This window comes from Panicum hallii, chromosome 4, assembly GCF_002211085.1.
Source record: "Panicum hallii strain FIL2 chromosome 4, PHallii_v3.1, whole genome shotgun sequence".
NCBI lineage: Eukaryota > Viridiplantae > Streptophyta > Magnoliopsida > Poales > Poaceae > Panicum > Panicum hallii.
The window spans coordinates 50719027-50744995 of record NC_038045.1 but is presented as its reverse complement, the minus strand read 5'-3'; the positions used below and the strand labels follow the sequence as shown (position 1 = coordinate 50744995).

Sequence of the window (25969 nt, the reverse complement as noted above, 5' to 3'; positions counted from 1 at the left end):
TATACTCCCATTCCAAAAAATAACATTCTACTCTATGCAAATCTTAAGTAATTTGAGCTCAAATGGTGTATAAATCGAAAATAACTCCAACATTTTTTAATCTAAAAAATCTCAAAATCTCTATTTCTAAACCATGAAACGAGCTACAATAGCAGTGGAACATAAAAGGATGAAGTTTCTAACCTTTAAACCGTTGGATGGATGGGAGAATCAAAAGCATTCACAAATCATGGAGAAAATTGGCATGACCTCCTCTCACCCGAGAGCCAAGAATAAGAAGAACAGGAATCGAGGAATGGCTTGAGCAGAGGAGGAAGAAGTGGATAAAAGGGTCTGGAGAATTTAGTCTCGGATGGAGCCACCCGGAACTAAAAGTCCCTCATTTATCCCGGTTGGTGGCTCCAGCCAGGACAAATGGGCCCGTGGGCCTCTAGTCGTTGGATCCAACCGGGACAAATGAAGGACTTTTAGTCCTGGCTAGTGGTTCCAACCGGGACTAAATGTCCCCATCCTCCCGACAGGCCTCTAGCCGTTGGATCCAAGATTAATGCTTTCATTAGTTCTGGATCTAAAATTAGTCAGGACAAATGAGGAGGACAAAAGATCGTTTCTGTAGTAGTATTAATTAACCCTCCAGAGTTGCTGGTTGACCAGGTGCGTGGATCCATCCATCCGAAAACGAGATGTTTTCATCCTAAAACAACAGTCGAGTAGAGTTTAGTTGTTCCATTTTTCCTGGACGAAGGAGCTGAAGCAGGGCATAGAAGTACTCAGGGACGATTGAAGCAAGCAAACACATACAGTTGCGTGTGTACAAAATCGGCACTAAAAGGTACTACCAATCGATGTATAAAAGTTTGAAAGGCCATGCACCTGCGCAACGTTCGTTATCATGTTTAGTACTCCCTCCGTTCTAAATTAGAGATCGTTTTGATTTTTTTTAGATATATAATTTTTCTATGCATCTAGGTATACATTTATATCTAGATATAAAAATTATATCCAGAATGATGTATAATTTAGAACGGAGGAAGTAGTAACCTGCAGCACCGCATTTTTCATCCTTGGCATACATAATTTCGAGAAACGGGCATATAATAACATGATGGTTACATGTCCACCCAGAACCTATGTATGGTTGTTTGGTTTCTCTTCTTCGTCCTCGATCCCAGAAATGCCATCGACTCGATCGAACCAAGCCTAGCAGGGCTCGCCGACGCGGCAGTTGAGCGCGCCGGCGAACCTGGTGAGCTGCCCGACGTAGCTCCCATGCTTTGCCGGGATGAAGTCGAGCTGGTCGTACTTGCGCTCGTTCTGCCCGCCGGACTCGTTGAAGAAGGCCCCGTTCATCATCACGTCCCCCTGCGACTTCCACACCCACTCCTTGTACTCGCCGTAGGGCGTGTACTCCCTCTTGGTCACCTCCTTGGCGTTGGGGTCGTCGGGGGCGATGAACCGGTTGCCCTGGCTGATGATGGTGGGGTTCTTGTTCCCCCCGATGGCGTACATCTGCCAGTGCGTGTAGTCGTTGTTCACCACGTGGAAGAAGCCGTAGCGGCACCGGGGCATCCGCTGCACGAGCCCCTTGCCGAAGTGGTTGAAGGCGACGGTCACCTGCATCGCCGCGTCCTGCGGGTTGTCGTTGCTGGCCCCGAACAGCAGTACGTGGTCGTGCTTGGTGAAGTGGCTGTTGGAGATGGTGATCGCCGTGGACCCGTTCACGACGTCGATGAGCCCGTCGGAGCACCGGTACATGGAGACGTGGTCGATCCAGACGTTGCTGGAGGACAGGATGGAGATGCCGTCGCCGTCGCTGCGGGTGCGCAGCCCGTAGTGGCGCTTCGAGTCGCGGATCATCCCCCCCGAGTGCGGCGCCGAGTGGTGGATGTGGACGCTGTGGATGATCACGTGCCGCACGCTCTGCAGCGTGATCTGCGCGCCGACGATGTGCACCTGCGCGCCGCGGCCGTCGATGGTCTTGTTGTGGTTCACGATGAGCTCCTGCCGGAGCCGCACCACCATGTCGCGCGCGAACACGATCCACAGCGGACGGTCCTGGATCGCGCCGTACCGGAGCGTGCCCTTCCGCGGGATCACCATCTCGTCGTCGCTCGCGTCCGTCACCACGTAGATCTTCCCGCCCGCGCCGCCGGCGGTCCGGTGCCCGAACCCGCGCGCGCACCGCGCAAGCCGCCGCCGGTCCGCCGCCCAGTCGGCGCGGCACCGCCAGCAGCGGTCGATGGGGTTCGTCGCCATGCACGGGCCCTGGTACCGCCCCAGCGACCGCCGCGTCGTGGCCCGGAGCGTCTCCGCGTTGAAGCGGTTCATGGCGGCGACGGGATCGCTGACGTAGGCCGCGAGGTTGCTGGCGCGGGCCGCCTCCGCGCGCGCCGCCCAGTACTCCTCGTCGGAGGTGACATTGGGCGCCGCCGCGACGGCCGCGGCGAGGACGCAGAAGAGAACAACGGGCAGGGGGCTCCTTATTAATAACCCCGCCGCCATCGTGGGTGGACGCTGGCGCGGCGCCCCACCGCGGGGGAAAGGCTCAGGAGATGAGTATGGTGTCGAAGGTTCCTGAGCCCTCCCCGGCGGGTGAACGGCGTGCGGCACCGGGACGGAGGTGCGCACGGTGCGGCGGGGTGCGGTGGCTCCAGGTGCAGGCTATATATATATAGCGGCCGTCGGCGCGACCCCCGCGGACCCTGGCTGGACGTCGTTGCCGCGAGGAGAATGGCCGGCCGCAGGTTCTGCTCCGTCCTGGCATCCTGGCATCCTGGAGCCGTCGAGTCTTGCCATGTAGAGGAGTCAAGGTCAATGCTCTGTCCCGATCGGAAAAGGAAATTCTTGATTTGCTACCATTCCTGTGATTGGAAAGCTGGCAACATTCGTGCAATCAATGGCGAGCACCCCTTCTTTTCCGGCTGATGACATGACAGCCGTGTCATCATCTTCACCAACACTGATGGATGGACGCCGGTCGCCGGCTTCTGTGGCCTGGGATGCGTTCGAGGATTCGAGAAATGAAATGCGAACTACGCTCACATGCGGTCCAGCCCAACAACCAGACTGCAACGGCCCGAGCTCTGGAAAGCACACGTCCCGGTCCCGAGTCCGAACTGATCATTCACAACCAGCAACGGATTCCGATCCCCTCAAAAAAAAAAAAGGATTCCGATCCTACCCGGACACGGACTAACCTTGATCTCCCGACCATAAATCCCCACGCACAGATGTGCCAACCTCACAAGACGAGAATCACCCAACCTTTTCGTTCGTACACGACCTCGATCAACGTCGCTGATTGGCATGAAGGGCGATGGAGAATTCCTCGACCGGCAACCGGACCATGAAGGTGACATCTCCATGTCCGACGACGACGACGGCTTGCTCCACCCGCAACCGGACCAAGATGACCTCTACAGGGCGCTCGTGATGATGGCGGTCCGCAGCTACACCCACGGCGGCTTCTACTCGCCCGCCGGCGCAGACGACCAGGCGGGCATGCTCTCGGAGTACCACTACGCCTTCGGCCTTGCCGGCGGAGGAGCGTCGCGTCCTCGCGCTCGCGCGTTCCCGGACCACCCCTTCCCCGTCCGGGCCGCCGGCGGAGGCTGTGGTGTCGGAGGCGGCGATCGCGGCACTGGAGGCGGCCGAGGCGCCGGCGGACGACTTCTGCGGGGTGTGCCTGCAGGACGGGGCGGCGCCGGCCGCGTGGAGCCGGGTCGCGCAGTGCGGGCACCGGTTCCACGCCGCGTGTGCCGGCGCCCGGCCGCTCCCGCTCCTCCTGCCGCGGTGCCAGGAGTAATGAACTAGTGGTAGATCATCGAAGATGGCCTACATTGGCAATTGTCTTCCGGAAAATGAACCAGTTGATAGTTAAATATGGCTAACTTGGCATGTTATTTATTGTTGTACTATAAGATTCCTGCAAAAAAAAATTGGATGACCTGCAAATTCACTCCATATTGTAGCACAATGCTATTTGATTCTTTGTCATCCGCTTGAAGTGTCGATTACCCGTGTCTCTAATATTTTAGACTGTACTAGCCACTGGAGTGTGTCAGACTGACAAATCATGTATTACTCCTTCGTTCCAAATTATTAGTCGTTTTAATTGTTTTCTAGATTTATAGATTTTGTTATACATCTAGACATAAATATATACGTAGATACATATCTATTAAAAAGATTAAAACGACTGACGTCTTAAAGCTGGACTGACCTGACAACCACAGTTTATTTAATGCAGTACCTGACTATCAGTCCCTTTGTCGAAAACCACTCCAACACTCTACTCCAACTAGAACACCACTGAGACACTGCTTCTCGCGGCACCAACACCATGGGGTCCCGCGTTCGGGCTCTCAGCGTCACCGACGTCCGACCCGCCGGAACCTCCAACCCGCCGCCGCAAGGCGCCGACCGCGCCACGATCAAGCTCTCGCTCTTCGACACCATGTTCATCGCCCTGACGCCGATCCAGCGCCTCTTCTTCTACGAGGGCGACGACCTCCCGCCGTTCCGTGACCTGGTCCGCGCGCTGCGGTCCTCCCTCGCGGACACGCTCGCCGTCTTCACCCCGCTGGCCGGCCAGGTCGCGGTCTCCACGTCGGGGGACGGCGTCGCCATCGACTGCTCCCCCGGCGCCGTCTCCCGGGGCGGCGTCAGGTTCGTGGAGGCCGAGTACGCCGGCGGAGCCGACGACGTGCGCCGCCTCGCCCGCGCCGCGGAGCACGACGCCGAGGCGTACGCGCAGCTCGCGCCCGCGATCGAGGTGGGCGCGCTCCCGGTCCCCGCGCTCGCGGTGCAGGTCACGAGGCCCGCGCATGGCGCGGGCGGCGGGATCGGGGCCGTGGTGGTCGGGGTGACCATGAACCACGTCGTGGCCGATGGCCAGGCGCTGTGGGAGTTCATCCGGGCGTGGGCCGCCGCGGCGTGGGGTGGCTCGAAGGCCGGAACGGGCCTCGTGGCGCCGACGTTCGACCGCGCGGCGATCAACCGGCACCCGAAAGCGGAGGAGGTGGCGCGCAAGTTCCTGCGCATCTTCGCGCCGGGGTTGCCGACGGTCAGTGCTTCCATCTTGTCAGCCGTCGTAGTAGCTTTGACATATGCGTTACCATGTGGGGAAAAAATTGTGATTTCCCAGCACGAAAATTTTGACTAGTTTTCTGCTCTGATCGTACGAATAGTGTCGATTGCTGTCCCAGTAGAAAACTTGTAAACTGGACAAAATTTTCTTCATCAATGTGGTCACAAAAGTCAGCTAGTGAAGACAATAGAGTTCAGTGTCGAAGCGTCACGGTGAAGTCAGCTCACTCACTGTCCTCGGCACGTCTCTGCCGCAGGAGACGAGGAGGAGGATCAAGTTCCTGGATACAAGCCGAAAGATAAATAGATAAATTTTGGCGCCCTGGATTATTCTGACTAAATTTCAGTTGAATTCCATATTTTGCTATCAAATTTGGCTGCCTTGGATTTTCAATTCAGTTCCATTTTCTTAAGAATTCGAAAACTTGCATAGAATATGCATTGCAATCACATCAGCATCTGAACAGGTGAACACATTCCCCGAACCGGACAACGCCCTCCAGGGCAGGAGAACCTACCTGCTCAGCGCCAGCCAGATCCGGTCGCTGAAGCATCGCATTTCACGGCATAGCAAGAGCGCCGATGGCGACACCGCACCGGCGGCCGCCGCCGTGACGCCCCCGAGCACCTACGCCGCCGTCGCGTCCCTGGTCTGGACGTCCGGCGTCCGCGCCAAGAACGCCCTCGACGACGCCGACGCCGACGCCTACCTCATGTTCGCCGCGGACTGCCGCGCGCGACTGCGCCCGCCGCTGCCGGCCGCGTTCTTCGGCAACTGCGCCAAGTCGTGCTACGCGAGGGCCATGGTGGGCGCGCTCCGCGACGGCGGGGCCGGCGAGGCCCTCGCGCGCGCAGCGGCGGCGGTGCGGGAGGCGGTCCGGGAGCAGCTGGCGGACCCGCTTGGCGACGCCGACCGGTGGCTGGAGCGCCACCGGGCGCTGCCGACGGACAGGGTCGTGCAGGTCGGGGCGTCCAACCGGTTCGCCGCGTACGAGACGGACTTCGGCTGGGGCAGGCCGGCGCGGGTGGAGCTCGCATCGGTGTTCGTGAGGGAGTTCGTGGCGGTGGTCGGGGCGCCGGATGGCGCCGTGCAGGTGTCCGTAGCGCTTGACCGGGACCGCATGGACGGCTTCGAGGCCAACTTCTTGTCGCTGTCGCAGGCTTCGGGATGACTCAGCGACACATGCGTACTGCCATCGTCTCTCTACTTGAGAGGCTGACTTCTTGGCCCGTTAATTCAACCGCTGCATAGTTTTTTATTCGAGTACAATGCTTGATAAGAGTGACTATTACGTTTCCCAAGCAATAATAAGTGTGCGTTCGTTTCTTACAGCGTAAAGTTTAGACCTGTTACATCAAAAAGAATCTTATCATTTACAAGTATTAAATAAAGTCTAATTACAAAACTAATTGCAGAACCCCAGGGCTAATTCGCGAGACGAATCTAATAAGGTATATTAGTCCATGATTAGCGGATGATTACTGTAGCATCATTGTGGCAAATTATGGATTAATTAGGCTCATTAAATTTGTCTCGCAAATTAGCACCCATCTGTGCAAAAAGTTTTATAAACAGATTTTATTTAATACTTCTAAATAACAAGATTCTCGTTTGATGTGACGGGGCTAAAGTTTAGAGGGTAGGAAATGAACACACCCTAAGAAAAAATTAAATTATCCGAGAGCTCCTCTTTGATAGGCTTCAACTTGTCACCTGATCCAACCTTTACTATTGCAAGAGGGATCCTTGGTGTCAGACCTACCTCCATGCAAAACCTACCCCAGTCCATCTCGCATCCTTCTTGAGCAGCATCACGTATGTCGGTAATAACATTTTGCTCTTCTATTGGCACTACTCTGCGAAAATACTGGAATACATAATCATACTGGCACTACTCTGCGAAAATACTGGAATACATAATCATATTAAGCTGTGAACTTGAGTATACCATCAGTGCAAAACGAAAAATGAAAATAATGGTAACTCACTGCGATTTTCAGGAATGAGAACTCCTGCTTCTGCCACAGTTCCCATGCAGTCTACTTTGCATCACACAAGATTCCTGGAAAATTGCAGAAAACTTCAAAATTTTACACTATGTATGCCAAGACTGCTGCAAAGATAATAGTATCCATTCCTCTAGCCCCCAAGACAAACCAAAATTCCAACCAAACGAAAAGGGAAAATCTAGAACTGAAATAAACAGTCTAGACAAAAAACATACGGAAATTGTCCACAAAAAACAAATGTCCTCCTCGAGCATATGCAACATCTATAGCATGATGTTCAGGTCCTCACCTTGATGTTCTTCAGCTACCTTGCAAGTAAAATAAATATGGAAAGAGACAAGCATGCATTATTCATTGGTTGGCAGAATAAATAAATATAAGAAATTGGCTGCTTAGAAGAGAACCTAACGCCTTACAAATTTAAGGATTATTTTTTTAGAGTATATGCATGAAAAGACAAACTTTTAGGCACCTGGATGTCACAACTTTATTGTGGCAATTTGTATACGTCAGTTACAAGAATGACATAAAACTCTAAATGCAGTTCCAATGCCAATTTCAAGAGGTGCAAAGCATGAACTCAAGTAATGAACACATACTACTTGTTAATTGTTCGTTCTACTGGCAATAGCAAACCAAATAAAACAATGCAGACAACTGATGAACAGAATTGATCATACTTAGCAAAAAATAGCAAAGGAGTGGGAAGAGGAGAGAGGGCAGCTGGCCGTTGAGCATGAAGCTACCTTGATGCCGGTTGGTGTAGCTCGCTGTCTGGGCAGTCGCTTTTCATCGATATCCTGGCACCGACATTCCCTTTTGCTCCCCTCCTGTACCCACCCCAGTAGTGAAGGATCAACAGATAAGCCAGGCTTAGAAAAACAACACAAAAGGTCAAGAGCAAAGGAATTGAATATCTAATATAATTGAAACATAGAGGTCATAAAAGGGGTGATCTCCTGGCGATGACACAGCAAAACTTTTGATAGAGATGACCACCAACATCAGAAAGGAAATACATGGGAATCAGAATGAATAAACCTAATACCCTTCCTGGATATATCTCATGGCCACTAAAATGGCAAAGTTCATTCCTGCAAATAAAGAAAAGATAGTCATGAGTCAAGATAGAATTTTACTAAATTAACATCTAATAACTATTGAGCATAGCTAAGCTACGCCTAACAGCATTTATTTAGAAATGTGGCCAATATATAAGTACCAACTATTACACATAATAGCACATGCATCAGTACTTCAGAGGAAAAGAAACAGCAGGAGCAAGAGCATGTACATACTGGAACTCTCTGAAGGCCTTTGCGATGTACAGTGTTTCAACCATAGTAACTAAACAAGCTCGACCTTTATGACATAATAGAGTAAACCCAGATCTGTGGTCATTGGATTGATTCAGAAATAAACCACACCATACTCAGATTCGATGCAATAAAAGACATAGACAAAACGCGAGAGCCGATCAATCCCATCAATTGGACAACCCGAGAGTCACATGATGATTCACAATAGGGGGGTGTCGTTGGGTTACCTGGTCGCCAAGGAGAGTGAGGAGGGAGGGGAGCTCGGGGCGGAGTGCGTCGACGTAGGCGTTGACCTCGGGCTCGGTAGGTGGCTGGCCGTCGGGGAATGACTCGAGCCAGGCACGCGCGGCGATCTCCCATCGGTGCAGAGGCCGCGTCGAGGCCGCACGGGCACCGCGCGCCTACTTTCACGGGGGTACGTGACGGTCACCAGGGCAGCCGGCTGACAACGACGGCTCAGAGGGCTTGAAGGAGGGGGGGGGGAGGGGGACGGCTCGGAGGAGGCGGGTGGGGAACGATAGGAGGATGTGGAGTAGAGGACGGCACAGCTGTGGATGTGGAGGGAGATGACCAGTAGGCGGCGGATCTGGGGACGGCGGCAGCTCTGCTTGGCTACCCGTGAGGCATGCGACACAGACTACGACGCGCGGGACGCGGGGCACAACACGTGGTGATGGTGGGCGCAAGCGACGCCGTGCACTCTCGATGCCGCAGCTGGAACCCTAGACCGGGCATGGGATGCATCGCCGGGGGGGGGGGGGGGGGAGTCGCCGGGGGGGGGGGGGGAGGCGCGGGGTCATTAGCGGCTGGATGAAAACTGATTAGCGCAGGGTCGCACCCAGTGACACACAACGGAAAAAATCGTCCTGCTTAGGGGCTTTTTAGTAGTAGAGTAGAGAAGATACTTGCTAATTCAATTTATACGGAACTTACATATGGGTTCAAATTTTATTTTTAAAATTTTCTGCTCAACTCTTATATTTTCAAAAGAATTCAAAATTTTATGTTGAATATTTTCTTTGCCAATATTTTCTCAAGTTTTATCTTTTTTTATTTTCTATCTTTTACAAATTTGATCATATAAGTTTCTTGTTTTATAATTTTTCTATATAGATCTTTTATATTTCAATATATTTGTACAAGCAAATTGGTATTAATTATTTTTATGCGTATATAAGTTTTTATTTGAATAAATTATATAACTTTTGATTTAGCTTAAACAACTATCCCCATGTGATACAATTAGTAAGTTTAAGAATCTGAATATACATTATACATTTTAAAAGTTTAGGAACCAGGACGACACCCCGAGCTAAGTTCGAAGGCCAACGGTGCATTTTACTCTTTTTTATTTAGTGTATTAGATTCAAATAATGCATGCTAACTAGAGCTTGGAGACTCTTCTTGACTGCTTCCGTTTGTCTTCACTCTGGCCCAGCTGTGCGAGGATGGAGGCGTCTTCTTCTTGGAACGATCAGTCAGTCTCTCACAATGAGTCCAACCATTGAGATACCAAATGGAAGCATTTCAATCTGCTCAGGGCACAGCTTATATTTTACACACTAGAAATGTTCCAGCGTCGACATTATCTAGAAACCTTAGGATTATAAAATGTTTGCAGCTCATAAGCGGCGCTGCAGCAGGCAGTGATCAAAAAGCTTGTCTTTGAGCCAGGTTACCAGCGCCATGGGATCCCTGCTGCGAGCTCTCAACGTTTCCCATGTGCTCCCAGCCCCAGATCAAGCCGCCGTCTGCTCGCCAGAAGCCCTCCACGTCGACGGCGGCCACGTCAAGCTCTCGTTCATGGACGCCCTGTTCGTCGACAGGGTGCCGATGCAGCGGCTGTTCTTCTACGAGGGCCCCGGCGTCCCGCCCTTCCCGTCCCTCGTCAGCTCCCTGAAGTCCTCCCTCGCCGCAGTGCTCGCCGTCTTCCACCCCCTCGCCGGCAAGCTCACCTACCGCGCGTCGACCGGCGACGTCGTCGTGGACTGCACACCGGCCGCGATCGCGCCCGGCGTCCGGTTCGTGGAGGCGGAGTACCCCGGCAGCATCGACGACATGCGGCGCCTGGCCGTCGGCGACGAGCACCACACGGAGGCGCTGATGCTGCTCGGGCCGGAGCTGAACGCCGGGCGTCTCCCGGCGCCGGTGCTCGCCGTGCAGGTCACGAGGCCGGCCATCGGGGGTGCGCGCGCCGTGGTGGTCGGGGTGTCCATCCACCACGCCGTGGCCGACGGCCACTCCGTCTGGCAGTTCATGAGCGCCTGGTCTGCCGTTTCGCGTTCGCCAGAGGCTGCGTCAGGCCTTGCGCCGCCGACCTTTGACCGGACGGCGATACAGTACCCCAAAGCCGACGAAGTGGCGTGCAAGTTCCTGCGCACGATTGCTCCGGCGCTGCCCGTGGCAAGATCGCCGTCGCTGTACACCCCGCCGGACCAGCGGAGGAGAAGCTTCCTGCTCCGTGCCGACGACATCAAGTCGGTGAAGCAGCTTATACTGGCACAAAGCAAAGCCATCGGGGAACTGATGGACACGCACCCGAGCACCTACGTCGCGGGGTCGTCGCTGGTGTGGACGTCCATCGTGCGCGCCAAGTGCTTGGACCCCGCCGCCGACGCCTACCTCCTGGTGCCAGTGGACCTCCGCCGCCGCCTCGGCCCTCCCATCGACGAGCGCTACTTCGGGAACTGCGTCGTGCCGTGCTTCGCCAGGGCCGCCGTGCGCGACCTGCGCGACGGCGGCGCGGGGCTCGCGCGCGCCGCCGCGGCTATCGGCGCCGCCGTCCGCGAGCAGCTCGGGGACCCACTGGGCGGCGCGGAGCGGTGGCTGGAGCGCTTCCTCGCTGCGCCCAGGGAGAGGTTCACCTTCACGGGGTCGTCGAACCGGTTCATGGCGTACGAGACGGACTTCGGGTGGGGCGCGCCGAGCCGCGTGGAGCTCGTGTCGCTCTTCACCAGGGAGCTGGTGCTGCTGCTGGGCGCCGCGGAGGACGGCGGCGTGCAGGTCACCGTGGCGCTGGATCACGCGCACATGGAGGGCTTCGCGGCCAACTTGCTGCGGGTTTCAGGGGAAGATCTGAATGGTGATGTAAAAATCAAACAGGATTAACAGGCCGGACTCAAGTATGCCTCGTTCCCTCGTCCTGAAAACCGCACGAGGTTGGACGCGAACGCCTCCATGTGCTCCGGGCAGATTACACATACGGAGTATGATTTGAGAGACGAATCTAATAAACATAATTAGTTAATGATTTGATAATATGGTGGTACAGTAAATATATGCTAATGGTGGATTAATTAGGCTTAATAGGTTCGTCTCGCGAATTAGCGTCCACGTATATAATTAGTTTTATAATTATCTTATATTTAATTCTCCTAATTAGTATTTGAACATTTGATATGATCAAAACTAAATTTTAATCCTGTAAACCAAACACCTTATGCGTCTTGTGAGTATTGTCTTGGGCAGTTCGTTCCCACTTCCCCGCATCTCCGCAACTGAGCAACAGCAATTGGCCGGTGCGCGCGCGCGAAACGAGACGGTGGGCCGCCTTCTCTACAATCGGCCCGTTCCGCTTTGCCTCCACACGCGCGCGTGACGGCTGAAAGGCCGTGGCCCGCGTGTAGCTTCCTAGCAGGCTCTTTCTCTGGAACAACTTCCTAGCAGGCTAGCCCACCGGTACAGTAGTCTGACCAAGTTGATACAGGAGAGTAATCTACGACATCAACCTTTCAAAAAAGATATTTATGACATCAAATAAGTATCATTAGGTTGATAATAAAATATTTTTGATAATATATCTACTTGGTATTATAAATATTGTTAAATTTAAATATAGGAACTTTAAAACGGAGAGAGTACGTGAGGGCCGACTTCACCAAATTCGACTTCGCTTCGCGAAATTGTAGCCAAACACCCTCAGCTTCACCAGCTCAGCTTCACCAAAAAAACGTGAAGTTGGCCCCAACTTCACGAAATCCATGAAGCAGCCAAAAAAGGTACTTCACGAGTAGTCATTTTGAACTCCCTCGTGAAGTTGGGGGAAAATTATCCAACAATGCCACTGATTACACACCTGAAACGTTTTTCTTTCTATCGTCTATCCCACCCGCACCCCCCCACCATCTTCCTCCCTCTGTCCGCTCCCATCCCTCTGTTTCCTCCCATCCCTCAAAACCTGCCGGCCATGTCCACCGGCGGGGAGCGGGGGGCGGGCGGGGGGCGCGGGCGGCGCGGCTGGCAGGGGCGCGGGGGTCCACGGCGCGGGGGGTGCGGCCGACCACGGCGCGGGGGGCGCGGGGAGCGCGGCTGGCAGGGGCGCGGGGGTCCACGGCGCGGGGGGTGCGGCCGGCCACGGCGCGGGGGCGCGGGCGGGAGCGGCTGGCAGGGGCGCGAGCGGCCACGGCGCGGCGGGGGCGGGCGGCGCGGGCGGGCGCGGCTGGCAGGGGCGGCGCGGGCGGCCACGGCGCGGGGGGCGCGGCCGTCGCGGGAGGAAGCAGGGGAGGCGCTGGGAGGGGCGGCGCGGGAGGAATGTACATCGTAAATGAAATTCTCTCATACATTGTTCAAGGGTATAAGGGACTTTTCCAATTCAAATCTCTTTTTTTTGAAGCTGAAGTTGGTCTGCTAGCCAAACAATTTCAAAAACTCTGCAACTTCAAAGCTGAGCTGCTCTGCTGTGAAGTTTATGAAGCTGAGCTGCGATTTGTGAAGTAGAGCAGTCCCAAACAGACCCTAACAATTATGTTTCTCACACATCTGAGTCACTTCCGATTAGCCATGGAACGCTTGCGAAAGAAACTCTCAGAAACTCTGCAGCTGATCGATTAGCTTCTGCGCCTGATTGCAGTGGAGGAAGTCGTTCAGAGTATGTTGGGCCAGTTCAAAAGGGTTGCACAATGATAGTATCCTTGGATCAAACAAGAAACAGTAAAGCATCCACAACGGAGTCATTGTAACACAAGGCAATTTATTCTACGGGTGAGAAAAGATTAGAGGAGCGAGATGGAGTATAGATGCTAATAGGGTTCAGGACAGGGATAGGATTTCCACTTCAATCTCGTCCTTGGTCTGCCCTGCATCCTCCGAGCTCTCTTCCGTCGTAATAAGCTCCCATTTGAAAGGGATGCCAGCATGCTTCTTGATGAACTTGTACATCTCTTCTACAGTCTTCTCCCCCTCGAAAGTGACCTGCAAAGAATAGCAAAAAATAAAAAAAAACAAATCAACAAATTGCATCGATGAATGTTCATACCTTCTGGTTCAGGAGACCTAAAACTTCTCTGAGAACCTCAAGCTTATCAGAACTAGGAGCGACACACTTGACTCTTTAGAGTATGTACGTCCAATAACTTGCTTTACGCCGATCAGCTTTGCCGCTGACCTAGCAGAGAAAGGGGAGGAGAGAGAAGCAGTGCTTTTGGCGCAGCATCTGGCAACCGGCTGAACACGAGAATCAAGACCATCTTGTACATGGTGCCTGAACTCAGGTCACTGCTAACAAGTGGGTCCAGAAATATAGAAAATATTGATAGGAGTTCTAAGGAGACAAGCTTAGAGACTATTATTGTATATATCTTATCTATAATACTTGTCTACTGCAAAATTGGCCTCTTTTGTAGTTAAGAACTTGGTTTATGGCGGGAGCACTGGTTTCCTACTGGATCTGCCATTCCTTACACCACTAGATAGTAAGCTGTATTTGAACTTTCGAGAGCGAGTACTGCAGGCCAAAACCATTAAACCTGTGCTTAATCTCTGTGACAGAAGTTGAATTGATTACAAGCTATCAGGGCTGTAAAATATGGGAATCTTGTTAACTAAGTCATATTGATATTGCACCTAGGACAACCATTCAGTAAAGGTAGTTTGGAGATAGTCAGAAAAAGCGTAATGATAGAATTGCTAAGAATAATACGATTAATGCCTAAAATTAACAGATACGTACATTGCAAAACTGATAAGTGGTTGAACAGGATAATAACTTACAGGCTCAGAGCTTTTCTTCCGCGCAGGATAAAAGAGGATCGTGGGGTATCCATGATGCTGTAACAGGAAGCAAGAGTGAGTTCTGTGTCCTGCGAAGTCTATGCGGTAGTAAATTTGAACATATGCATATGGGCAAGCAGAATATCACAATTTTTCTTGAAATTTAATAACCCAACGGAAAGTATCATATCAAGGCTACAATAATAAGATCAATGGTTTAAGCTTCAGCATTTATGGAGAGGGCACATCGGGTAACAAGCAGTCATAATTTCTAGAATCAAGCGGTACCATGAGGGTTTTTTTTCCCATAAAGCCATGAGATTATCTTAAAAGCATTGAATCAATATTTCACATATTGTTCCATGATACTGTAGCATATGAAAACAGAGCCGCTTTGACATAAAAGTAAGGGTAAATGTTAATTTCACAGGTTTGACAACTCAAAATGCTTCAGAACATACATGCTCAGGTTTGAGGTTTCTGGCTACTCGGTATACAGGAAAAAGAAGTCAGGCATTTGAAATCAAGGAAATGAAACATTCTAAGCTTTGAAAATTTTGGAACAGGGATATATGAAATCTATGTCACAGGATGTGTCGCTAAAATGCAAATGCTTATTATGATGTTACAGTTTTGTATACCCTGCTGATGTAAAGATTCAGAGAAGTATTATTGTTGCTCAAGAAAGTGAAAGTGTGCGTAGCGCAGCGGGGATGCTAGCTGCAAGTCGGAGATTGGACTCCCTATCCACACCAAAATATTCCACAGGCAAGCCACTCAACCCTGGAAGTCCTAGCAGCCTGTGCTGTGGCGCTGGTCTGTTGTTGCATGGCTACCTATATATGCGTTGGGTCTAGAGACTTTCTCTGCATCTGGATGGTCGATTTTTTCTTTTGCTCAGGAAATAAAAAAGATGGAACAATTTGATTTACTGCTCAAGAAAAAGGACAAGCTAAGTGGGAAGAATACTAGGATTAAACAAAGCTGACGGTAAACAGGCAAAACCGAGCAACACATGACGTAACATATATAGACCTTGGCACGTTGATGCTCGTTGGTAGTGCCGTCCATATTTGCTATTATAAGGGATTCGATGCCATGGAGATGCTTAGCTAGTTTGTTGTAAGTAGGCTCCAGCGCCTGACAGTCCACAGACCATGGTGCATATATCTGCAGTTCGAAATGACTTGTCACTATGGGCAAAAAATGAGTCCTATTTCTCCAAACATCTACCAAACACATACCTCCAGAAGGACATCTTTTGATTCATCCAAAACTATTTGTTTTAGATTCTCTCCGACAACAACTTTGACATCCCCATCATTCTGTATGGGAAAATTAAACAATTATGAATGAACCAACGAAGTACAACGAATGAACAAAGAGGGGCATCGATCAGACAATTCTGGGGACTCACACATTCTGGTACCGGCGAGGTCCTGTAGAGATTGTCCTCCAAGAAATCTTGAGCGAATTTCTGCGATTGGTGCAGAAAATAAAGATGTTAAGTCGAAGTTTTCTTGAAGGGATATCGCTATAGCAGCCTACTCCTCTCAAACACTAACAGGTTTCACATCAACAATAGCAAAATACTGAAATGTGGTCAGTATATTGATTTTCGAAAATATCTTCTCATACAGTGAAGTGCTAATTCTGATGAAAGAAGTAAACTATAATTTGTTTAAGGGAGTATCTGCCACATCAATTAAGTGAAAGTAGCATAAGGAACATTCTCTTGAAACTTTGGCTACGATCATTTGATTTGGTTTACTTCTAACAGCAAATTGCATATTGTCTGGGTACTTAAACACTAACCTTAATGGTGTCCTCTGATATCTCACCCTGAAGGTAAAATGTCCATTCACCACCTTTATACCTGGTGGAAGCAAGAACCTGCAGAACCATAGAGTTGGGATTTAAAATCATACCATAAACACATTAAGTAAACTAGCCTATCAACCCGTGCTCCCGCAGGGGCTAATTAGAATTAATATAAAAATAAAACTTATAGCTAATAATTATAATTATCTATCTCACGCGCTTTTTCATCTATTAAATATTCTAACGCATACTCTAAAATACATATTTGTCATTATCTAGTTACAATAGATTTGGTTTTGCATCACGGCTCCATGTGTGTTTGATATATATTTAATTGAACCATTTATTTATGAATTTGTATTTTTATCTCTTATTCCATCATACATGGATACATGGTGACACATATCGTGGATAGTACTTTTATATAAACAATAATATAAATAATATATTAATAACGATAGAAATAGTAATTTAGAATTTTATATTTGTGTACTTTAATATTTTGTTATAATTATATAATTTAGATTCATAATTAGAGGGTTACTTTAACTTTTAGTAATGATGTAATTGGATAATTTATATGCAAATTTAGGAATTATTTGTATTATTTTTATAATGGCATAGGTGAGTAATTTACACGAAAATTAGAGGGTTACTTTACGATCCTAACAATTGGTATCAGAGCTAGGGTTAGACATAAAGTTTTCTATTCCCGGTGCCGCCGTCGATTATTCGTCCCAACAGATCTCCGCTGCGAAGACGCCGCCGCCGGTTCATCCGCTCAGCGTCGCTTCATTCGTCTCCATCTTGGCTGACGCTTCATCACTGTGGAAGCCGCCGCCGCTGGTTCTTCGTTCGATGATCGCGCCGCGGTCTGTTTCCAGCGAATTTTCGTGTGCATCGACCTGTCTCCTCTCCAACGATCTGCTGCGCCACGCATGTTGCTCCTATCCGCTCGTCCTCAAGAGTCCAGAAAGCGTGTGTTGCTGCACGGGGATCAAGGAGCAGCTTTGGCGTATTTCCTGGAGTTAAAATAGATTTATTCCTTTTGCTGGTTGCACTCATCAGATTACATGCGGATTTCTATTTCACTTGGGATTTTTTGTTTCATATTATTAATGTCGACTAAAATTGATATTCCAAAGTTTGATGCCAAAATCAGTTTTGCTACTTGGCAGATTCAGATGAAGGCTGTTCTTACTCAGTTATGTGTGTGAAAGGCATTGCAACCGCGACCTGCTGATATGGCTGATGATAAATGGGAGGATCTTGATGAAAAAGCTTTGTCTACCTTACAGTTTAGTTTATCTCCTGATGTTTTGCGTGAAATAATGAATGCAAAATCTACAGCAGAATTGTGGAAGAAATTGGAGGAGCTATATATGACCAAGAGTCTTGCTAATAAGCTCCGTCTCAAAGAGCGTCTTTATACTATTCGTATGGCGGAAGGTACATCTATTCAATCGCATCTCAATGAATTTAATTCTATTTGTGTCGACCTTGAGAGTCTGGATGTGAAGATAGATGATGAAGATAAGGCAATTTTGTTGGTAGTCTCGTTGCCCACTTCTTTTAAGCATTTTAAGGAAATTATGCTTTATGGAAATCATACTTCACTGGCTTTTGAGAATGTTAAGTCAAATTTATTATCCAAGGAAAAATTTGATGTTGATTCTCGTTCTGAGTCTAAGGGTGAAGGTTTTATTGTTCGAGGTAGAACTCAACAAGCAGGCAGTTCTAATAAACCTAAATCAAGGTCTAAGTCAAGGGATCGTAAATCCAACAATTTTTATCGTTATTGCAAAGCTGATAATCATGTGATCTCCCAGTGTCCTAAGTTGAAAAATAAGGAAGAAAGACAGAAGAAAAAGGAAGCTGATAAATCATCTGCTGAGGCTAGTATTGTTGAAAATAGTGATGGTTGAGAAGCTCTTATGATCACTTCTAATGATGAAAAGCGTATGTCTTGGGTTCTTGATTCAGCTTGCTCTTTTCACATTTGTTCACACCGAGAGTGGTTTTCTGATTATTCTCATGTTCATAATGGTGATGTTATTATTGGTGATGAATCTCCACTTGAAATTTTTGGAATTGGTTCTATTCAGATTAAAGTTCATGATGGCACATTCAAGACCCTTACTAATGTTCGCTATGTTCCTAAGATGAAGAGGAATCTTATTTCTTTGGGCACCTTAGAAGTAATGGGATTCAAATTTTCTGCTGATAATGGTGTTCTTAAGGTTTCTCAAGGCAACCGTGTTGTTTTAAAGGCCGAACGTTTTAATAATCTCTATTACTTGCAAGGTTCCACAGTTACAGGTACTGCAGCTGTTTCTATTGCATCCAACACTTCAAATACCAAGCTTTGGCATATGCGCTTGGGACATATGAGTGAAAAAGGTATACATCTCTTGCACAAGAGAGGTTATTTAAATGATATTGGTAAATTAGAATTTTGTGAACATTGTGTATTTGGCAAACAGAAGAGAGACAATTTCTGTTTATCTACTCACTGCACTAAAGGTATTCTTGATTATATTCATTCTGATCTTTGGGGTCGGGCTCCTCATTCTTCTATCGGAGGTTGTGATTATATGATAACTTTTATTGATGATTTCTCATGCAAAGTTTGGGTTTATTTTCTGAAGCATAAAAATGATGCTCTTACTGCATTCAAGCAATGGAAGGCTTTAGTGGAAAATCAAACTGGCAGAAAAATCAAGAAATTGAGAACCGACAATGGATTAGAATTTTGCAATAGTGAGTTTAATTCTCTTTGTGCTGATCATGGCATTGCTAGACACAAGACTGTTCCAGGTACTCCCCAGCAGAATGGTGTTGCTGAAAGGATGAACCGCACTATTCTGGAGCGTGTTCGTTGTATGCTTTCTAATGCTGGTTTATGGGATAAGCATGGTTTGTGGGCGGAAGCTGCTTCTGCCGCCTGCTATTTGATTAATCGCTCTCCCAATTCAGCTATTGATTTCAAGATTTCAGAAGAGGTATGGACAGGTAAATCAGTTGATTATTCTAATCTTAGAATCTTTGGTTGTTCTGCTTATGCTCATGTTAACAATGGGAAGCTAGTGCCTAGAGCTCAAAAATGTATTTTTATTGGCTATGGTTCTGGTGTCAAAGGATATCATTTATTGTGTGCTGATTCTAAGAAAGTGACTGTCAGTCGTGATGTTACTTTTGATGAAAGTATATTTTCTTCCTCTGGAGGTGTTTCTGATAGTGGTTCCTCATCCACATCTATGCCTAAAACTACTTATGAGAATCTTGAGGTAGATGTACCTGTTAATATTGATTCTGTTACTCCTATTACACAGTCAGCTTCAGTTTCTATACCTCCTGTTAGCAACAATTCCTCTATTGCTCAAGATAGACCTAGAAGGAATATTGTTTTGCCACATCGATATCGTGACACTGATAGTATGGCTCATTATGCTCTCATTGCTGCTCAAGAAACTAATGTTGCATTTGAACCTTCTTCTTATTCGGAAGCTATCTCATGTGACAATTCATCCAAGTGGTTAGTTGCTATGAATGATGAATTTGAGAGTCTTCAAAAGAATTCTACATGGAAATTGGTTGAGCTTCCTGTAGGTAAAAAGCCTTTAAAATGCAAGTGGATTTATAAGAAGAAGGAAGGTATATCTGGAGTTGAACCTGCAAGATTTAAAGCCCGTTTAGTTGTGAAAGGTTTTGAACAAAGGGAACGTATTGATTTCAATGAGGTGTTCTCTCCTGTTGTTCGTCACACTTCTATTCGAGTTATGCTTGCTATTGTTACTTTATCTGATTTGGAGTTAGAGCAACTTGATGTTAAAACTGCATTTCTTCATGGAGATTTAGATGAGGAGATTTATATGACACAACCTGAGGGTTTTTCTGCTCCTGGTCAAGAGCATTTAGTTTGTCATTTGAAAAAATCTCTTTATGGTTTGAAATAAGCTCCTAGGCAGTGGTATAAGAGGTTTGACTCGTTCATGCTTGCACATGGTTATTCTCGAAGCAATTATGATCATTGTATTTATTTGAAGCAGTTCCCTAATGGATCTTTTATGTATCTACTGCTTTATTTTGATGATATGTTGATTGCTTCTCATGACAAGTCATTGATTGACGAATTGAAGGCTCAACTTAGTCATGAATTTGATATGAAAGATCTTGGATCAGCAAAGAAGATTCTTGGGATGGAAATTCAGCGTGATCGTCGTGCTGGTACTCTTTTTCTATCTCAGAAAAGTTATATTGAGAAAGTTCTTAAAAAGTATAATCTCAGTAATTGCAAATCTGTTGCTACACCATTTGCTTCACATTTTAAATTATCATCGAGACAATGTCCTGGTACTGAAGATGAGAAAGAGTACATATCTCACATACCATATTCTAATGCTGTTGGGAATCTCATGTATGCTACGATCTGTACAAGACCCGATTTGGCTCATGCTGTTAGTGTGGTTAGCAGATTTATGCACAATCTTGGTAAAGAACATTGGAATGCAGTAAAGCGGATTCTTCGCTGTACTTCTCTTTTTGGATTATTGTTTGACAAGAATTCAGTGAAGGAAATTGATGTTATGGGATTTGTTGAGGGATTTGTTGATTCTGACTTTGCTGGTGATCTTGATAAGAGACGCTCCATATCTGGCTATGTTTTTTCATTATGCGGTTCTGCAGTGAGTTGGAGGGCTTCACTTCAGTCTGTTACTGCTCTTTCCACTACTGAAGCAGAATGTATCTCAGCTACTGGAGGGGTTAAAGAAGCTATTTGGATGCGAGGTCTTATTTCTGAACTTGGTGTTCCTCAGGATGTCATTAAGGTTTATTGTGATAGTCATAGTGCTATTTGTCTGACCAAGAATGACATGTATCAATTCAAGACCAAGCATACATCAAGTACCACTTTCATTCGTGATATTGTTGCTGAAGGCAAGATTAAAGTGAACAAGATACATACAGATGAAAATCCTGCAGACATGCTTACAAAGCCATTATCTAATACCAAGTTCAAGCATTGTCTTGACTTGGTAGGTGTTCGTGGAGATTAGCACCCTAGTGGTGTTTGGGGAAACAGATTTATAGATTTAGCGTCAAGGGAAGATTTGTTGGATATGAGGATATGACCCTATCTCTATCTTCTTTGCCTATATAAATAAGCTCTCTTGTACCCTGTACAACACACCATATAATATATCTATTTTCCCGTGGTTTTTTTCTCCTCCACATTGGGGGAGTTTTTTCCACGTTAAACTCTGTGTCTCTTTTTCCCATCTACGATCCTAACAAATGTGTTTCTCACACTTTTGAGTCACTTCCGATTAGGCGATTAGCTATGGAACTCTTGCGAACGGAACTCTGAGAAACTCGCAGGTGATCGATGTCAACACTTCCTCATCACAAACAATTTCATTTTTTCACACAGCTCTCCTACCATTCTACTCCAGCTTATGTGCGATCGACATGCATCCACGGTGGTTATTCGATCTCAGCATTTTGATCATCATCAGGTCAGGCAGTTCCACAAGGATTGCTCGATGCGCGCGAAGCTGTCGTCGAGGTCGTACATGGAGCACGCGAACGCCTCGTCCTCCGCCGCCCCCGCCGCGCCGCCGTACATTTCGTGTCCAAGCTCGCCCTCCGCCTCCGGCCGCCCAAGAGGCTCCTCGATCTCGACTTTGGCGTCGACGACGTCCGACGCTGCCGCCCCGTCGTCGTCCGCGGGCACGGGCTGCTGCTGCTGCGCCGCGGCGCCGGCGTTCCGCGCCACGAGCTCCTGGAACACCGAGGATCGCAGCAGCAGGCTGAGCGCCGTGGTCGACGACGACGGGGACGGCCTCCCGCACGCCCCCGCCGCCGTCGGGCTGGGACCGCCGGCGTACACGGACCCCACGTCGTCGAGTCCGGCGAACGAGGCGCCCCGCTGCGCCGCCGCGGCGAGGTGGTGGCCCCGGTAGAGGCTGTCGAAGTCGACCTGCAGCATGCCCGCCGGGTGCTGCAGGAGGCCGCCGGCCTGGAGGCACAGAGACGGCGGCGGCAGCGTCGGCCTGGCGCCGGACGTCGGGGTGCCGACGTCGTCGCCCGCGGCGCCGGCGGCGGGCTTGAGCCAGCGGATGTAGGTGCTGAGGTCGAAGTTGGTGACGGCGTTGATGCCGCGGTACTCGATGGCGGCGATGTCGTAGGCCCGCGCCGCCTCCTCCTGCGTGCTGTACGTGCCCAGGTACAGGTACTTGTTGCCGAACACCCGCCCGATCCGGGCCTCCCACCTGCCGTTGTGGTGGTGCCTGCCAAATCACTAGGGTTTTAGCGACGCCGGCCGACAACGATCAGACAGGCAAGCAGCTAGCTGCCCGCACTCGACCCGTACACGTACCGTGCGACGCCTCTGTACTTGGAAACGCCGCGAGAGAAGCCGTTGCTCTTCCTGCTTGGGATGAGCCAGGCAACAGATCATTCAGTCTTGGATCTCTAGTTTCATCATTTCATTGTTGGTTTCTGAAAAGATGAAAGTTTTCCCAGAAAATTCTTGGTGGTGCATAGGATTTTGTATGCTCACCTTCTTATTGAGGCCAGGTACTCCTCCTTGGACACGTTCTGCATCACTTTGAGCTCTTTCTCGTAGTCAGCAACCTGCCGGATCGGTGTCCAGATCAGACCAACAGTTCTAGGATTCAGATCGATAGATACTGGAGATCTAGGACAGTATGCCAAGCAATCAACTACAGTTTTCCTACAGAGTTCATCTTCCCGTGTGATTTTAGCTAGAGGCCTACGTACAGATACAGTGACTTTGTACTCCAAACTGCATCGACACACACATACCGGAAAATTAGTGTAGGTGCTAGGACCCCAGTACTTGAGCGCCGCCAGATCGTAAGCCCTTGCTGCAGCCTCTTCCTCGTTGTACGCTCCAAGGTAAACTGCTCAACATCGTGTCATGAACACACACAACGTGAGCCTGCAAAACTGTATACACAGCTTGTTCATGCTCTAGCTCTTTGGGCATCACGTTTTACGACGTACCTTGCTTGCCTTTCTTCTTCTGCGTAGGGTTCCACGTCCCTTTGTCCCACAAGTGAGCTTCAAACCTGCCCGTCCAACGATGCCTGCTTGCAACAACGTTAAACACGCACTCAGATCAAACATGCTGATCTGTAATCTGTACAAAAGCAAATACGGCTTGTAGTCTGACATGTAAATGAACTTGACGTTTACCTGCTCACGCCTCTGAACCTTGAGCTCCTCTTGGCCGCATTGCTGCCCCCCGCCGACTTGTCGCCGCCGGCCTCCTCCTTGCCGTTGCTCGCCGTCACCACCGACGACGGCTCCCTCTTCCTCCTCTTCACGCTCTTCACAGCGCCGCTGCCGGCCACGGGCGCCGCCCTCGGGGTAGCGCCACAGTACAGTCCCTGCCCTCCTCCTCCTCTGCCGTGGAGCTCGTCCTTCACCAGGCTGTAGGTTTCCATGGCCATGAAACCAGAACGATTTCCTTGGTCACGCTTAGCTTCAAAGCTGGGCATTTGGCTTGGGAACCAAAGGGAGATAGCCACGACGTCCATGTGAACGTTTATATGCAGCCACAGGAACAGATGGCAGGGCTGGTGTTCGTCCTTGTTTCCATCTATGTGCTGAGAACGACAGGAGGCGGCGATGTTCTCGGTGCCACAAGCCTTGTCTCTTGCCGGTCTTGACAGCTTACACACCTTGCACTGTGTTGCGATTGCAATACATGGAAGATGGCACAGCTTTATTGGCTGGAAAATCCATCTGTCTAGAATTAATAATGCAAGGGCCCGTTTGCATCCTTAGAATTTGAATTTCATTCTAATAATTATAATTTAGATATAAATTAATTAAGCTAATACAATTGTACGTGGAATATATTTATATATTATTATTGGTCATATAGGAGATATACTTATGCAATGCACTTCTGCTATAGAAAAGCGAGTTGAAGAGTGTGCTATCAGTTATATATTAAAAACATAACATGAGGATCTATAGGATCAATTTCCATCTCTCATCTCCATGAATTTAAGATAAGCTTATATGTATACTTTTGAAAGTTGTGGAATGCCACGTACCAAGACAAATAGCCTACTCTAGATTCCAATTCCTCAAAATAAAGGGATCCAAACGGGGCCTAAAGGTAAACACCTGGTATATAGTTGTTTCTTGTGGAAGAAATAATCAATGACACAGGATGATTTTCTCTTCAAAAGAAAACTGTTGGTAAATCCATTTGGATGATATGGCTAATGTATTATACTGGCCAGAAAACCTCCCTGCCTAGAATATATTAATACAGGTACAACATGCACTCTATATCTTGTGGAAAAACTAATCGATGGCATATGGATTTCTCTTCAGACGAAATGATGGTTAATTCATTTGGATGATGCAGCTAGCCAACAAGTATTGGGATCTGGGAGGCTCAATAGAATAAATGAATAATTGTTTCTTTATGGCTGCATAATGTAAAGTAGTTACAAAACATGTACCGTTTTCACTTACACATTAATTAAACAGAAGCTGTATTTTCATTTACCGGCCAGGCACAATTTACCAAAGCATGAACATTACAGAGACCATAAGCTACATTGTGGATGAGAGTAGATTATATTCTTTTCTCATTGTACCAATGGAGTTGAACTAGTTAGTTCTAGAATGGTCATTATCTCTGAATATGCAACGCAAGCCCCCTCATGGTCACTTAGCTCTAGGAGGATCGTTATTCCTAAAATATGCAAGCCCCTCACAAGTAGTTCATGCTTGACCAAACATAGTAATCTTATTTAAAATTCGGCAAGCATAGTTGAGGAACAAGAGCTGAATGAAGATGAGGATCGCATGCATGCAAGCTGTAAAAGAGAGAGACCTTGCATGATTGCCCTCGAACAATCAGAAATATACCATCTCTTTCAAGGCCATGATAACATCAAGGCACTCGTATATTCTTTTGTTGTCTCATTACTTGTCCTTGCGAATACTGTACTTGCTGCACTGCTGCCATCTGTTTTCGCAGGAAGTTTCACCGCATCCCCATGTTTTTTCTAGGGACGGTAACCCGCTCAAAAAAATAGAGTGTGGTTAATGTAGTATCCGACCGTCTCTAAAAAAGTATTTTTAAGGGCATACCTCAAAGAATGGTATTTGTAGAGTGCGTGACGTCACCACCCGTCCTTGAAAATGATGGCACTTTTAGGGGTGGGTGGTGGCGTCACCCGTCTCTAAAGATATATTTTTTGGAGGCGGTTGATGCATGAACCACACTTAAAAATAGTTCTACATAAAAGATTTATAAATTTTTCATATGATCTCGGATGAAATCAAATTTTATATAAAAATTTAGAGAATGATAAGATCTAAAATTTTGTAGTTATAACTTTTTTATTAAGATCATTTTGTGGTCCAGAAAATTATTATGAAACTACGTATGGCTATGACTATATAATATCTCATATAACTCAAGTCATACTTTGTGGTTTCAACAATCTTCACCTTTATATACACTAAAATATATTTTGCATATTTTTTATTTAGAGTTTACAATAACTATAGCGTAGAAGTTTCACTTTTTCTTGATTTATTTTGCTATATGGAAAGATTTAAATAAATTTTTAGAATAAAATTGAAAAAAATTTAGGGGCAGGTAGCACCACCCGCTCTTAGAAATGTATTTCGAGAGGCAGGAGATGGCATCACCCGCTCCTACAAATAGTCCCACGTAAAAAAAT

The 25969-nt window shown here is 48.0% G+C and overlaps 4 protein-coding genes across 4 annotated transcripts; 2 read left to right on the top strand and 2 right to left on the bottom strand.

Moving 5' to 3' along the window:
- Nucleotides 1-1054: 1054 nt before the first annotated feature.
- Nucleotides 1055-2594, bottom strand: LOC112889886 (pectate lyase-like). The gene has a single exon (XM_025956675.1). The coding sequence runs from the start codon at nucleotides 2500-2502 to the stop codon at nucleotides 1201-1203; it is 1302 nt and encodes a 433-aa protein (XP_025812460.1). The 5' UTR covers nucleotides 2503-2594; the 3' UTR covers nucleotides 1055-1200.
- Nucleotides 2595-4287: 1693 nt separating this feature from the next.
- Nucleotides 4288-6427, top strand: LOC112890020 (anthocyanin 5-aromatic acyltransferase-like). Its single transcript, XM_025956847.1, has 2 exons — nucleotides 4288-5065; nucleotides 5556-6427. The coding sequence occupies exons 1-2, from the start codon at nucleotides 4343-4345 to the stop codon at nucleotides 6258-6260; spliced, it is 1428 nt and encodes a 475-aa protein (XP_025812632.1). The 5' UTR covers nucleotides 4288-4342; the 3' UTR covers nucleotides 6261-6427.
- A 3676-nt stretch (nucleotides 6428-10103) lies between these two features.
- Nucleotides 10104-11525, top strand: LOC112890640 (anthocyanidin 3-O-glucoside 6''-O-acyltransferase-like). Its single transcript, XM_025957493.1, has one exon. It carries the CDS (start codon nucleotides 10104-10106, stop codon nucleotides 11523-11525), a length of 1422 nt encoding a protein of 473 aa, XP_025813278.1.
- A 10213-nt stretch (nucleotides 11526-21738) lies between these two features.
- LOC112890639 (ethylene-responsive transcription factor WRI1-like) lies at nucleotides 21739-23704 on the bottom strand. Its single transcript, XM_025957492.1, has 6 exons — nucleotides 23448-23704; nucleotides 23256-23338; nucleotides 23055-23152; nucleotides 22789-22862; nucleotides 22606-22656; nucleotides 21739-22516 (listed from the first exon to the last, which is right to left on the bottom strand). Exons 1-6 carry the CDS (start codon nucleotides 23702-23704, stop codon nucleotides 21739-21741), a joined length of 1341 nt encoding a protein of 446 aa, XP_025813277.1.
- Nucleotides 23705-25969: the final 2265 nt, after the last annotated feature.